We start from the raw sequence: 15,785 nt of genomic DNA, 5'->3' as shown, positions 1-15,785 counted from the left end.
TACTGATACATCCTTTTCAGGTGCTGTTGACAGCTTTACTAGAGTATTGTTGTTACTGATATGTGACATTTAATTTTATCATGTTCTGAATTTAGCAATCCGGTTCCTAGAGCATAATCTATAATTTTTGTTTAAAGATACCCAAGTACAAAATACCCCAGAACACTCCAAAGAAGAAATGCCCTATTTCAAGTTGCAAAACTCTCAATAAATAGAACATAAATATAATATTGTTTTGGTACTGTGTGAACAAGTCTACTTCCAAAATAGACCCTAAGAAGATTTATCTGTAGAAGTTGTCATAGTTGGACCTAGTTTTAATTAGGAAATTCAAATCATCCTAATTATTCTAATATGTATGATGAAAATACTAAGATTTAAAAGATAAATCTCTTGAGGACCACTGTAAAATAAAAGAACTTCTATCAGATTATACTGAAGTTTGCAAAAATTCACAAGCATTCTATAAGATTTTCAAAATTTAAAGAGTGATTATATACTGCTAATTCAGTACAGACTCACCTAAAGAGTATTTTTAAGGCCTATTCTCCGTAATTAATTAGAACAGATTAGACTGGCTAAATGCCCAGGTTCTTACAATGTTGATATTTTTCTTTTAGGGTGATCCAGGAGTTCCAGGTTTCAAAGGAGAAGCTGGTCCCAAAGGAGAACCAGTAAGGCGCCAAAAAATTTTTTTAATTGATAAGAGCATAAATATTGTGTAGACGTGTGCAACTCAAAATGCTCAGGTGTCTAAAATAACACTTTGGGAATGAAATTGTTTAATGTGGTTTAAAAATTATGATTTACTTGATTAAATGTGTTCTCCCAAAAATAACCCACTTGTCCCGGCTCTCTGTAGTGACATTCTTCTCTTTTCAATAGGGTCCCCATGGCATTCAGGGTCCGATAGGCCCACCTGGTGAGGAAGGCAAAAGGGGTCCCAGAGGTGATCCAGGAACAGTTGGCCCTCCAGGTCCATTGGGAGAAAGGGTAAGAATTGGATAATAAAACACATTCTTAAAATTTGGGGAATTACACAAGTCAGTTTTGGGGCAGTAAGGGAAATGCTTTCAGGTAAATTGCAGTTCAGTAAGATTATCTGTAAATAAATGAAGCCAGCTGTTTAATCATTCTTCATTCATTCAGCTAATATTGATTGAACATCAGCATGTTGCTCAATGCCAATTTGATGTACTGGTGCTCGGGACGTATCAGTGAACACGAAATCCATGGCCCCAGCCCTCATGGTGCTAACATTCTAGTGGGGAGGTGGCCGATAAACAAGCCAACAGGGAAATAAAAATAAAATTACAAATTTTAATAAGTACCATAAACACCCATAAATAGCAGGATGATATGATGGAGAGTAACTGCAGGTATATGAAAGTGATACAGTGTTAGATTAGGTGGTTAGGAAAGAGGGTTCTCTGAGGAGATGGTGTTCTTAGACCTGGAGATGACAATAAGCCTGTAAGACAACTAGGGAGAAAAAGCATCCTTAGCAGAAGAAACAGCAAATGCAAAGCTGGAAGACCAGAAAGGGTTCGGTCATTTTAAAGAGCAGGAAGAGGTTACTGTGGCTGAAATATAATGAACTTGGTCTAAAATGAACAAAAAAACAATCATACCTTACATTTGTTCAGAGATTCAGAAAATGGAACAGACTTCACACCCAAAACAAATATGAGTGTAGTGTCATTGACATTTTGATCATTAGTAGAAGGTGCCACTTCTTAGCTTCTCATATTGATGTCAGTTTTTCTTTATATTTAATGTTACCTTGAACTGTTAGAATATTTCTTGATAAAGGATTATTTGGATCAGTACTTGTATTTTCTTCAACAATGAAAACTTATCCTGTGTAGTCTATTTTTTTCTTATATATATATCTATTGGCAGGTTGGTGATCACAGTCCCTTAACCTCTATAGTTCTAAAAAAAAATTCACTATATATTATAAAATGTCAACAGCAATTAAATGGCATTTTAATTCTTTTAGGGTGCTCCTGGCAATCGTGGTTTTCCAGGCTCTGATGGTTTACCTGGGCCAAAAGTAAGTTTTCTACATCAATGTTGATACCCAAGCGGGTGGTTCTGGGTAATGAAGGAGGTCATTTTCCAGTGTGGTGAACAAACCCCAGCTCACATGGGTCCATATCCAGAAAAGAAGTGGACGCAGCTGCCTAACTCCAAATCCCTCTTGCATAATTACTGAAGTTTAGAGGTCTGGGGGTAGGGTGGGGGAAGGAAAACTGGAGGAAATATGAAAGCTTGTTTTAGACTTATCAGTGACATTGCTTGAGAAATAACGGTAATAGATGTTTCCTTCATTTGGTAGCTATTTTACATCAGCTGGAAATTTAGACTTATTAAAAAATTCTGTTGTGTTTTTTAATTTTAATTGTTGGAGTGAAATACTAAGGACATCTTTCATGAGTTAGTGATGAAAAAATATTATTCTATCAGGAAGCCAAATTAGAACAAAGTATGAAGGGACATTGTTTACCAAGAAGTCTTTCATTAACTACTCTGACAAACTCCTTTGAACTACTTAATTATTAGTGCCTTGATTTGTCAACAAGAATTATTTATATGTATAATATGTATGAATTATATATACATATAAGAAATTATATATACATGCATGTATATGATGTGGTTATACATGTATGTTACATGTAGGTGTTATGATTACTTTTGCTTCCTTGCACTCCTGTTTTTCTGACAAATTCTGCTCTGCTCTTTAACAGGGGGCGCAAGGAGAGAGAGGTCCTGTAGGATCTTCAGGACCTAAAGGAGGCCAGGGGGACCCAGGACGTCCAGGCGAACCCGGGCTGCCCGGTGCTCGGGTGAGTCCCAGCCATTGATTGCCACATCAACCCCGCAGAAATGCTCCCGAACAGTCATCGAAGGGATTTTTCTAATTAGATCTCTTTCACAACTTGGAGCATTTATCTATTTTGATGGTTTGACCTCAGTTCATAATTTTTTAAATATTGGTTTGTTATTTTTGTCATGTAGTGAAAACAGTATCAGTCAGTGACTTCTAGTTGGCTTTTCTCAAAGAAGTGTGTATTAATAGCTTTACCACCTGATTATTTGTCAATTTTCATAATTTTTCTTTATTGTTAGCGACTTGCTTAACTTGTGGCAGAAGGGATTCCTGATGCTGTTAGGAATTTAATTTTAGCAAAATGCCACTTTAAAATTTATTTGAACTATGGAATTGCCCTTATATGCAGTTGCCAATAATGCCCCTTAACTAAGAAAACTTACACAAAAAGTTGTTATATGGAAAGAAACATTTTGCTCAAATAAGTTCTGTAATTTATCTTGAATCCAGTGAAAACATATGAGTAAAAGTTCATTATATCCCTTTCTTCTTCTTCTACTTGGAAAACTGGCTTTAAGTTCACCTTTACTTATATATCCTTTCTTAGACATGTGTTAAAGATGCAATACTATTTCTTTACAGTTAAAATGTCTCCTGATTTTAGACTGCATCTGAACTGGGAGGGCTAAAAATGAACTATAAAGTTTGGGTAGGAAGGCACTGCTTTGGGTTTTCTGAGTTTGGAGTGACTCGTATCAGGGAGTTCGCCTTGCTGGGACCAGGATACTAGGTCCAAGGAGCTGTTACATAAGATTTGTAAGCTGGGGTGGCTTCTGTACCCCAGCTCACATTTTTAGCACCCTCCCCCCCTCCATCTGTCCTGTCCCATGGGAAGCTTGGAGGCGGCCTCTGGAAGCTGAGATGAGTCTTTTCACAGAAGAGTCCCCCACCCGGTGCTCCCCTGGTGGCATGTTGTATTTTCTGCCTTGTATCCTTCAGAAGCCAGGCTGGGTGGGGCCTATGATGGTCATGTGACTTTCTCTAGCAGAGCCTAAGCCCACCAACAATAGGCACTGAGAAGTGAAACTGGACCCTTTTTTGTTTCCAACTTTTTAATTTTGAAATAATTTCAAAATTAAAAGTAGTTTCAAAAGCAATGCAAACCTCATACAGAGAACTCGAACAAACTTCCACACCCGGATAACCAGATCCACCAATTTCAGCATTTTGCTACCTTTGCCTTATCATTCTCACATTCATCTCTATCTATCTGTCCATCATCAATATCATCTATTTATCTATATATTCTGAACTTTTGAGAGCATGTTGCCCACATTATATTCCTTGAACACATAACACTTCCATGTACCTTTCGTAAGAACAAGGATATTCACTTATGGAATCACCTTAAGTACACTTACCAAGTTAAAAAAAAATAACATTGATATCGAGTATACATTCCATATCGCAATTTCATCTTATGCTGCAATAATGTCCATTGCAGCCTTTTCTCCTCTGCTCTTAGATCCCATCCAGCATCATGTACTATAATAAATTGTCATTATCTTAGTTTCTTTCTTTTTTTTTTTAATTGTGGAAACATGTATACCACATAAATTTCCCCATCCCAACCCCTCCCAAGCATGGGATTGGGAGTGGGATTAATCACATTAACTTGCCGTACTCATTGTCATCATGCTAGAACTTTCTCTCCCTTGCCAAAAAAACCGTACAACCGTTCTGCGTCAACTCCCCATCATTCCTGACCCCTGCCTCTGGTAACCTGTAATCTACTTTCTGTATCTATGAGTTTGCATTTTGTTTGATATTCTCTTTGTGGTTATCATGGGGCTTAAATTCAACACCCTAAATTTATAACAATCTCATTTGGTTTGATACCAGCTTAACATCAATAGCATACATAATCTGTGTTCCTTCACCCTTCTGGCCCCTCTATTTAGTGCTTGTCACAAATTATACATTTTATTCATTATGAGTCAAAACCCATTAATTTATCCTTGCATTTTATGCATTTGCCTTTTAGATTCTTAGAAAGTAAAAAGCAGTATACAAACCAAAAATACAATAAGACTGGTATTTTTATTTACCCATTTCATTATCTTTAATGAAGATCTTTATTTCTTCATGTGGCTGCAGACAATGTTTAGTGACCTTTCTTTTCAACCTGCAGAAATCCCTTCAGAATTTCTTATAGGGACAGTCTAGTGGTGACAAACTTCCTCAGCTTTTGTTTTTCTTGTAATGTCTTAATCCCTTCTTGGTTTTGAAAGACAGTTGTTTTAGTTTGTAAACTGCTGGAATGCTGTATACCAGAATTGGGACAGCTTTTATAAAGAGAATTTAATAAGTTTGCAAGGTTAAGTTCTATGGCTGTGAAAATGTCCAAACTAAGGCATCCAGGGAAAGATACCTTGACTCAAGAAAGGTAGATGGGTCCAGAGCACCTCTGTCAGCTGAAAGGGCACATGGTGATGTCTGCTAATTTTCTCTTCTCATTTCAAAAGGCTTCCCTGGGGACGTTTTCCATCTGAATCTCCAGAGGTCTCTGGCTGTGTGTGCTCTGTCAGTTCTGAGGTTTCTCCAAAATGTTTCTGCTTTTAAAGACTTAGTAAACCAATCAAGACCAACTGCAATGGGTGGAGTCACATCTCCATCTAATCAAAAGGTCACACCCACAATTGTATGTGTCATTTCTTCGTGAAGACAAACCCATCAAAAGTTTCCAACCCACAGTATTGAATTAGGGTTAGAAGAAATGACCGCCCCCACAACACTGAATCAAAACCAAAATATGGCTTTTCTGGGCACACAGTACCTCCAAACCAGCTCAACAGTTTTGCTAGATACAGAAGTTTTTATTGGCATCTTTTTGCTTTCTGCACTTTAAATGTGTCATCCCACATAATTCTCGTCTCTGTGGTGTCTGATGAGAAATTGGCACCTAACCTTATGAAGGTTCCTTTGTATATGCCACATTGTTTCTCTCTGCGGCTTTCAGAATTCTCTCTTTATCATTGGCATTCGACAGTTTGTGTATAACATAGTATGGTGTGTAACTATTTGAGTTTTATCTTTTTTGGAGTTTTTTGAGCATCTTGGATGTGCATATTCATGTCTTTCATTAAATTTGGTAAGTTTCCAGTCATTATTTCTTTGAATATTCCCTCTGCCCCATTCTCTCTTTCTTCTTCTGGGACTGCCAAAATGCATATATTTGCATGTGTAATGGCGCTCTACAGGGTCTTTAGGTTCTGTTTACTTTTCTTCATTCTTTCTCCTGTTTGCTCCTCAAACTGGATACTTCAATTGCTTTATCTTTAATTTCTCTGATTCTTTCTTCTGTTAGTTCCAATCTGCTATTGCACCCTTCTAGTGAATTTTTAATTTCTATTGCTATGTTATACAACCTATAATTTCCAGACCCTGTTGATATTTTCTTTGTTTTCATCTCTTGTTTTCCTGATTTCCTTTAGTTTTTTGTTCATGTTTTCCCTTAGTTCTTTGAGCATATTAAGGATCATTTCTTTGGTCTTTGTCTGGTATGTCCCATTTCTGATCCCCCTCATTGATAATTTCTAATGCTTTAATCTTCTACTTTGCCTGGGCTATTGCTTCTTCGTATGTTTTGTAATCTTTTGTTGGAACCTAGACATTTTGATATCCAGTGTTTTCATGGGAATTTAGATTCGGAAGCATCTGCTCCTTAAGTTTTTATCCAGCCACTGTTTTGACAGAGCTTTCCTTGAATGCTAGGAGCTAACTAAAAATATGAAGAAGGGAGTAAGGGAAACACCTTTCCAAATCTTTGCAGATTGACCTGTATGATGCTTTCCTTCACAGCTTATCTGTACATTGAGTTTAAAAAATAGCTCAAAGCCAGAGCATAGGTCCTTTCTAAACATGTATCTTTTCTTGGGCATGCACATTTGGCCCTAAGAATTCTCCTGTTTACACAGTCATGAGTGTTCCCTCTTCTGTAGGAAACAGTTTCCTCATGTTCTGGATACTGCACTGTGTGTCCTATAACTAACAGTCCCTTACACTGGACAGCCACTTGACTGCTTTCCCACAGCATTCTGTAGGAGAGCTCAGTGGGCTGGCTGCTATACACAGATATGCTCTCAGACCACCACTGATCTGACTGGGCCAGACATGTACACTCCCAGCATGTATACGTGGGTTCCTCTGAACCCTCTGGAATCAGGACCAGAGAGAGACCTTCACTGGGCACATGGGCTGGCTCCACACCAAGCCACAGAGGTATGGGTGAGGGGCCAGCCAGGGCACCATGAGATTCCACTACTTTTAAGTGGCCTTTTATCTTGAGTCAACACTCAACCTGATGCTATGGTCCTTTATTTGTTTTCTGAAGCTTTGGGAAAGATGTTTCTGCTAGTTCTTGCTGGTTATTCAAAGCTTCCATGAGGGGATGAAGCACTGAAGGTTCTCCCTCACCATCATGATCAGGATAGGCTGGACCCTTTTTATACATTATTTTGATTCTTTAGAAGTTTTACTTGAATTACAGCTCAACCACATAACTGACAATTGTTTTACATTTTCAGGGTCTGACAGGAAATCCTGGTGTTCAAGGCCCTGAAGGAAAACTTGGACCTTTGGTAAGTAATTTAAATGGAAATCCATTATCATTAACATTTCTCAGTAGATCCACAATTTAAACATACAATATTTATTTGGAGTTAAATGTTTTTGAGTCTGTGAATGTTGATTATGTTTATATGTTACAATGGCTCCCTGAAGCAAATTGTTAGGATTGGGATATTTTCAAATTGACCAAAAAGTTGGTCAGCTTTTATTGAGATGAATATATGAGATAGGAATTGATTTTCTAACATCAATGAAAAATTGAAATTATATATTCTTTTAATAATACTGGCAAAATTAGTCTATTGGCAAAATTTTCATTTCTTGATGTCCTTCCAATTTTATATGTTGATGAGATAAGTAGATCTGAACTTCAACAGTCTTATATTCTGGGCCCTTCCTTTATACTGAAAATGTGCAATAAAAGTTCTAAATGTTCATCATCACAAACCAGAGTAAATGAAAGACAGGAGAATGAGTTCCTCCTATTAGTATGAAAGTGTAAGGAGAAGTGCAAATGGGGCTTGTAAAGATTGCGAATAAAATCTCTGCTCTAAATACTCAAAATACTTTAGCAGTTTTTTAAAACTCTCAACTGTTCTGATTCATTAAGATGAAAGCATAGTATATTTGAAAACATATGTAACTTTAATAGCGAACAAAAGCCAAGTGACGATTTGGGTGAAGTACTATTTAGAGAGGATTAACGTAAAAGTTAAGGTTGTTCTGTTGACTTCGTAGGGTGCTCCAGGGGAAGACGGCCGCCCGGGTCCTCCAGGCTCGATTGGAATCCGAGGACAACCTGGGAGCATGGGTCTTCCAGGCCCCAAAGGTAGCAGTGTGAGTACAATGTATAACACGTTTGCTATCTCATCCCAATCCTTATTTGGAGCAGGCATGCTGTTTGCAAACTGATTCCATTTCATATAACTTTTATTTATTATTTAGGGTGACCCTGGAAAACCTGGAGAAGCAGGAAATGCTGGTGTTCCTGGGCAGAGAGTAAGTACCCATTTTCTGCTAAAGAAAATAAAATGTAATTTTTTATTATGTATAATCGATATATGTTCATATTTAAATAAATGTGAGTAAATCATCTAAATTCACATGGCCTCATCTCATATATCTGTTTGGTACTAGGGAGCGCCTGGAAAAGACGGTGAAGTTGGTCCTTCTGGGCCGGTGGGCCCCCCGGTATGTGATACTTTAGTGTTCACGTTGCTTCTTCAATGATGTTCATTCAAGATTTTAATTATGAATCAGCCATAAGTGTCAGAGGAAGGCAGTAATTATGAAAGTACATGATTGAATATCAGTTATATCTTTGGATTTCTGTGGTGATGTCTTTTGACTTTTGAAATAAAATTGATTTGCCTTTTCATTTTAATTTTCTGTAAAAGTCTGATGGCCAAGCTACTTCACTGTCTTTATGTGTTACACAGTTGAAGAATATATTAATTGGAGAAAGTAGTGTTTGGCAAATAAAGATTTCATAACGTATTTTACTTAAAATATTTATTTCATTATACTTATCTTCTTCTAATAATGTATCTTTTGGAAATTTATTGAAGTTTTTTTCTGGGGATACGTGAGGGAGACTATTTGTTCTTTGAGGTATGCTTTCTTCTTAGGATTTAAAAATCAGGTGTTTATAAGAAATATTTTGGGCTTATTTATTTGTTTTGAAGTGATCAATTTAAAGATCTTTCTAAAATGTTATTTTCTTTAGTTATTCTAGTTTTGAGAGCTTAATAACTCCTATGACACTTAGATGTAAACTTCAATAGAAGTATTATCCTTTTAGCTTAGACATAGGAAAGTAATATATTTTTCCACCTCCAATTTGTCCAATTTCCCCATAGGATTATGGTTGATTCCAGATAATTGGCATTTGGGTCAAAAGCTAAATACACATCATTACTCCCTTCACTTGTTTTAGAAGACGTTTTCTCACCATCAGGGACTTCAACCTCTCCATTAGATGACTTTTTTTAAATTTAATTTAATTTAATTTTATTTTTTACATGGGCAGGCACTGGAAATCGAACCCGGGTCCTCTGGCATGGCCGGCAAGCATTCTTGCCTGCTGAGCCACCGTGGCCTGCCCCCATTAGATGGCTTTTAATCCTAGTTTATTATCTAGCTAAACTGAAAAACGTGATTGGAAGAAATATAATGCTTCTAGTGGTTCATATCAATAGGAAGCAGACATAAAATCGGACTATATTCATGATTTTCTTTCATTCATAACTTAGGGTCTTGCTGGGGAAAGAGGAGAACAAGGTCCTCCAGGTCCCACTGGCTTTCAGGTATGCACCATTTCAGGCTCCCTTCACTCCTTCCATGAACTGAAATGCATTTTGAAAGTATAAAAAGATACAGCGATGTGATGTGAAATTCTGTAATTTAAAAAAAAAGTTTTTGGTAAATAGATATTTGGATAAAATTTAACATTTCTGTTCAAAGAGAAGGAATAGATTTCCCCTGAAAAATGGATCAAAATCCAAAGCTTAACAAATTATGAATAATAAAAATGTTTACTATTGCAGCAGTGTCTAATATTTTTATTGAACAAATCTTCATGGCTTATATAAATATATTGGTGTTGTAGATTATTTATTGGCATGAGTAGTCATAATTTGGAAAAAACTTTCAGGACTGACTTTAAATAATATTCTAGCAGTCTAAAATATTGTTCTCAGGTCCATATGAACTCTACAAATATGAAGAATCTTCTGTTATATATTTTCTCTTTTTACTAAGTGTGCAAATGAAAATCTAACCATAAAAATGGTTGAATGTGTTAGGAGATGCAATTTTCTCATTGTGTTTTGCTGGAACTTGTGCTTGAACAATATCGTTGGCTTGAAAACATAGTCATGGAGGCTCTGTGAACTGTAAAAGTTGAACTTTTAACAGTGTTTGAATATTAAAGCTTCACAGATTCACAACTTTATTTCATTACTTTTGCTTTAGGGACTTCCTGGTCCTCCAGGGCCGCCTGGGGAAGGTGGAAAGCCAGGTGACCAGGTAAGGTTTTAAATAAAAATAATAGCAATACTGAAAATCATAATAACATTTATTATTTGTGAGGCTCTGTTCTCATTTACTGTAGATTTATTATCTCTTTTAATCATCAGAACAACTCTATATACTAGGTACTATTATTAAATCTGTTTTACAGAAGAAGAAAAATGAGGTGCACAGATATTAGGTAACTTTCCTAATGTCAAACAGCTGGTATGACTGGAACCCAAGTGTGCTACCCAAGACTGTGTATAATCACTAATTATATCTTATCACAACTATAGCATTTTACTAGAGACTTTATAAGCTGTTATGAACAGGTACTAGCCATTTTATTGCTATCCTTTTACTGACACATAGGTTTATCTAATTTATTTTTCCTTGAGTGATTCATTCATTCATTCGAGCATTCAACAAAATTTGCAAAGCACTCCACATACTTAGCTCTGTGAGGTATAGGTCTTCCCTTATGAACAAAACAGATATGGTCCTTGCTTTTATATGTTAGAGTATGGTAGGAGATAGAGAGTATCATAAGACAGTTATAAAAATAGCATATAAAAGCTATGATAAGGGAGCCACTATGTGTGGAAGCATAGAAGATGCACCTAATTCAGACTTGGGGATTTAGGAAAGATGTCTGCAAAGTAATATCTATTATGAGATCTGGGGGATAAATGTCCATGAAGATGGAGGAGGGCAGTCAAAAATGCTCCAGGAAATGGGAACAGCAAGTACAAAGACTTGCTGATCAATTTAAGGCACTGAAAGAAGTTAGGTATGTCAGGAATGTAAGTACAGTTGAAGAGGTGGAGAGAAGACTGGGGGTATGTGTATCAGAAGCCAGATGATGGAAGGTCTCATTTTGGGTCTAATTTATTCTTTATCGTTAGAGTAATTGGAGGCTGATGAAAGGCTTTTAAGTAGGGAGCAGTATGCTCAGAATTCGTTTTCTGGAAGATCACACCCCAGGGAGGGGAATCAGCTGAAGGTCTAACAGTATCATCTTTGTCAGACAGAGGAGTTTTGAAGCAACAAACTTTCCTTTAGTTAAGAACAAATTGAGACTTTAAATGTAGTCATGACTGTGCTAATTTGAACTCATAATACTTAGTAGATTGTTTTGCCCATATTATATGCTCAAGAAATATTTCCTAACTAGAATAGAATTGAAATTTTCTGTTTTAAAGATCAGTTCTTTATCAGAGGCTTTTAATATCACTTTGCTTTATTTAATTTTTTCACATCTCATTAAGAAATTAAAGGTATTTGGCATTTATATCATATATTTCTTTGCCTCTGAAAACTGACGCAATGACTTTGGGAGGTAATATTTTGCATATTGTCATTGTCCAAAATCAAACCGTTGAGTATTACCTAAATTTATCTGAAAAAATGGTGTCATCCAATATACGTGTTATTCCTTCATGATAAAAAAGTATATATATATATATTTTCTTCAATGTTATAGACTTATTCAATCTTCTAATAGCAAATGAAAAGAAAAATAAGTATATGATCTGGAAAGTTTTTTAAGAAATACCAAAGCACTAGCTAAACTCTTTTCTTCCTCTTTTTTAAATTATTATTTTATAGGGTGTTCCTGGAGATCCTGGAGCAGTTGGCCCATTAGGCCCAAGAGTAAGTATTTTCTCCTCTGAGATTTACTTTGTTTCGGTCTGACTTCAGTTTTAAAATGCATTTTTATCTTAAAATATGCTTCAGCTTAAACCTTAAGTTCTTCTTCGGGATGAAAACAAGTTTTATGAGAAGTATTTTGTCCTGTGAAACGAGCATATCCTTACTTTAAGTCCAATTCCTTTAAGTAACTTAGAAAATTAAGCTAAAAATAATTTCTCGTTTCCAAATTTTTCTGAGTAGAAGCCATTTCGCAAATTACCAGAAACACTTTAAACACATTTTAAGCCAAAAACTGAGTTTATTTGACATTCTGCTGTTACACTAGGGAGAACGTGGAAATCCGGGGGAAAGAGGAGAACCTGGGATAACTGGACTCCCTGGTGAGAAAGGAATGGCTGGAGGACACGGTCCTGATGGTCCAAAAGTAAGTAGATGGGAACCTGGGCTTTTTAACATGCTCTGAAATTACCCTTCAGTAAATACTTCATGACACCAGAATGTATTTCTCTTGTTTGTACAAGTTAATTTGGTTATACCATTGTCTTCTTCAACAAGTATTTAATGAGGGTCAACTAGGTTTGTTTTTGGCACTAAAGAGTCAGCTGAAAGAAGGTTCCCTTCTATGATGAACCTTTTGAGCTAATGAACATAACGATGCCTTCCCATATGCAAACACATTCCTAATGTTTACTTACATAAATTTTATTAATAGCATCTATTAATAAGCAGAAGGAAGAAATAGAAAATTGCATAATTTATTGAGGCATTCCTAATTGTAAATTCCGTTTTCCTTGTCTCAGCTTCCACAATTAAGCTCACTATATATATATATATATATATATATATATATATATATATATATATATATGAAAGTAAGTATGTAGTTTTTGAAATATGAAAATACAGTACATCATAAAACAAAAATCAGTGCCCTTGCCTTTTGGGTACCATTTGTGATTGGTAGAAGATAATGTGGCCGACTTCATAACATGAAATCCCTTATCAGGGTCCAGGGTGATTGTATAGGACTCTTGCAAGTTAATTGTTAAATGAGCCTGTACACCAGGTTAACATCACTGGTTCATTAATAAGAGAATGTAATATATAATATCTAAATGTAATATCCTTTTTTTATATTAGAATTCCTATGATGCTGCCAAAAAAAGTAAAAACTGCAACTCTATCACTTTTTACTTGAATGTGTGTTCAATCTTCCTCAGAGATAGAAATTGTAAGCATAAACTAATAATCAAATGGGCAGAATCTAACTTTTAATGTAAAAAATCAAGTCAGACAGAGACCACAAGAAATTGCTAACATTTTACTATTTTTGACTTACCAAAATGGCAAATTTATGGGGTCTTGTTTGTTTCTTTTAGGGAAGTCCAGGTCCGACTGGGACCCCTGGAGATGCTGGCCCACCGGGCCTTCAAGGCATGCCAGGAGAAAGAGGAATTGCAGGGACCCCTGGCCCCAAGGGTGACAGAGTAAGTCAGGTTCTATTAGTTCATTCATTTATACTTTCTATTGATAATGATTACTGGGCCGGCTTTTACTTCCTACCATTTTCTAAATCACAAGTCTTCCTTTTCCTTCCTTCCTTCCTTCACTTCCTTTCCTTTTCTTCCTTTCTCCCTTACTTCTTTTCCTTTCTTTCTTTCTACATTTACTGAGAAAATTCACGTCTAGTGGATACACTATGAAAATGACTCTGCCCTCATGAACACATGGGAATGAGCCAATAAATGAAATATTGGTACTTTGTGTTTTTCCTCAGGGTGGCATTGGAGAGAAAGGTGCTGAAGGCACGGCTGGAAATGATGGAGCAAGAGTAAGTGAAAGTATTCCTTTTCCTACCAGAGCTAAGGGTCAACATTATTATTTTCAAGAGTGAATTTTTCCTGAACCCTCCAAAACAAAGTTGATCATGTTTCCTTGATTGTCAGGATTTGGGGAATGATGGAATTTGAGATTGATGTTGGTCAACCGTGGATAGTCATTTTGTTACTCTGAATTGGAGCAAATCCAAAATTAAAATAATTGTTGAGAGAATGAAATAAACATGTTTTGTATTATACTTCTGTGTTCAGAGCTCTAAAGGGTAGGGATCATCTTTATCTTTATCATCTTTTTTATATGCCAAGTTTATTTCTATTAAAATGTTGCTCTAATAAGCTGACCTAAACCTCATTCTAGTGCAGGCAAGTAGAGTTTTGTAAAGGAGACAAAGTTATGATAAGTGTTTCTCAGTATCCTGAATGTCAGTGGTGAGAAATTCCTGCATGATGAATCACCATTAATGCTTTCATCAATAAAGAGACTGAATAAGTGAAATGTCAAGAAGGATGGATGACACCAACACTGTTTAATGTCACATCAGAAATTGACATTTAACGAGTGTTAGGTCCTAAGAAATAAAATTGCATTTGCAATTCCAAGAACAATTTGACTAGAAAGACAATATATTTTCAGACACACATGATTCCCTCATGGAAGCGTAGTTAATCACAGTGGCTCAGACATACAGTATCTCCTGGAATAGTGCCTGACATTTGATGAGTAGTTTCTGCTTCAGTATGCATGTTTTGCTGTTAGTTGTCATGTGGTGCCTTGGTGATAGCAGTTATGCCAAAAAAGCAGTTCTTGTTGAGCCACTGTTGATATATTGGTTCTGGATATTGAGCTTCTGCTAATACATTGCTTACATTACTTTTTATTAAGAAAATAAAGTAAAAATATAGAGAAGTTTTAGCCTTAATTGTAATGATTCCTTTATACTTTTATTGAAAAGCTAATTAAGGAGGGAATGCTTAGTTTGCCAAACTGTAATCATGCCTTTTAGTTAAATATAATATTTAATTAATATTTGATTTAATATATTAAAAAAACAGTAAAACTAACTCTGGAATATTATTTGCATTTTATACCACAAATGGTCTGGAGTGTGTAGTAAGTAGTGCAACACTATTTGAAGGAGCGATGCATTGACAGTTCATTTTAAGGGGAAACCCAAAATGCGTATTTATTGTTCCTGTAAACTTACTTTGAAAATACCATGCAACAAGGTCAGAACTTAAGCAACAGCTACTTTATTTTTAGTGAGAGCAATATATTGTTTTAGTAAAGATACAGATTAGGGCACTTACTGTAATCTCATAATAAAGGAAGAAAATGAATAACATGTTTTCTCTGTATGGAAAGAAATGTCTGTGAATGTAAGTAATGAAGTGATCTTTATTTTTAATCAAATCCTTTAAGTGAGTAAATTAGTTAAATTTTTGGAAGAATATTGTTCCATTACAGATCCAGTGAATAAAACAACAAAATTTTCTCCTGTTCCTGTAAAAGATACAAAGTGGAAAAGTCAGTTTTGTTCTTTAAATGTCTTCAGTAATAGATATTGAAATTAAAGAAAATTAAACAAAATAAGATTTGGGCTGCATATGTAGAGGCAGTACACAGAGGTCAAATAGAGAACTGGTTTTAGAAGAGACTCTAATATAGTCCGGCAATTGAAAGATTTTGACTATGTGTCAAGAAAACCCAGATTGTCTCTGCTTGCGGCAGCTGTCTTAACCCTGAGAGTACAGAACCGGGTCAACCCCAAGATAGCTGAGTAGTGGCGCTCCTTTTTTCTCAGAAGAATGAATGTTTG

General features: G+C 35.8%; 1 protein-coding gene across 1 annotated transcript in view; it reads left to right on the top strand.

The window, feature by feature from the left end:
* Positions 1-15,785, top strand: part of COL5A2 (collagen type V alpha 2 chain) — a 162,751-nt gene that overhangs the window by 118,535 nt on the left and 28,431 nt on the right. Inside the window, exons 22-35 of the mRNA XM_077154406.1 lie at positions 621-674; positions 886-993; positions 2,003-2,056; positions 2,754-2,852; positions 7,423-7,476; positions 8,204-8,302; positions 8,411-8,464; positions 8,603-8,656; positions 9,718-9,771; positions 10,439-10,492; positions 12,086-12,130; positions 12,456-12,554; positions 13,510-13,617; positions 13,908-13,961. Of these exons, the coding sequence (XP_077010521.1) occupies positions 621-674; positions 886-993; positions 2,003-2,056; positions 2,754-2,852; positions 7,423-7,476; positions 8,204-8,302; positions 8,411-8,464; positions 8,603-8,656; positions 9,718-9,771; positions 10,439-10,492; positions 12,086-12,130; positions 12,456-12,554; positions 13,510-13,617; positions 13,908-13,961 (990 nt within the window). The remainder of the gene's footprint in view (positions 1-620; positions 675-885; positions 994-2,002; positions 2,057-2,753; positions 2,853-7,422; positions 7,477-8,203; positions 8,303-8,410; positions 8,465-8,602; positions 8,657-9,717; positions 9,772-10,438; positions 10,493-12,085; positions 12,131-12,455; positions 12,555-13,509; positions 13,618-13,907; positions 13,962-15,785) is intronic.

Source organism: Tamandua tetradactyla, chromosome 3 (assembly GCF_023851605.1).
Source record: "Tamandua tetradactyla isolate mTamTet1 chromosome 3, mTamTet1.pri, whole genome shotgun sequence".
NCBI lineage: Eukaryota > Metazoa > Chordata > Mammalia > Pilosa > Myrmecophagidae > Tamandua > Tamandua tetradactyla.
Note: the sequence above shows the minus strand (reverse complement) of the source record. Positions and strands in the feature narration are given on the sequence as shown.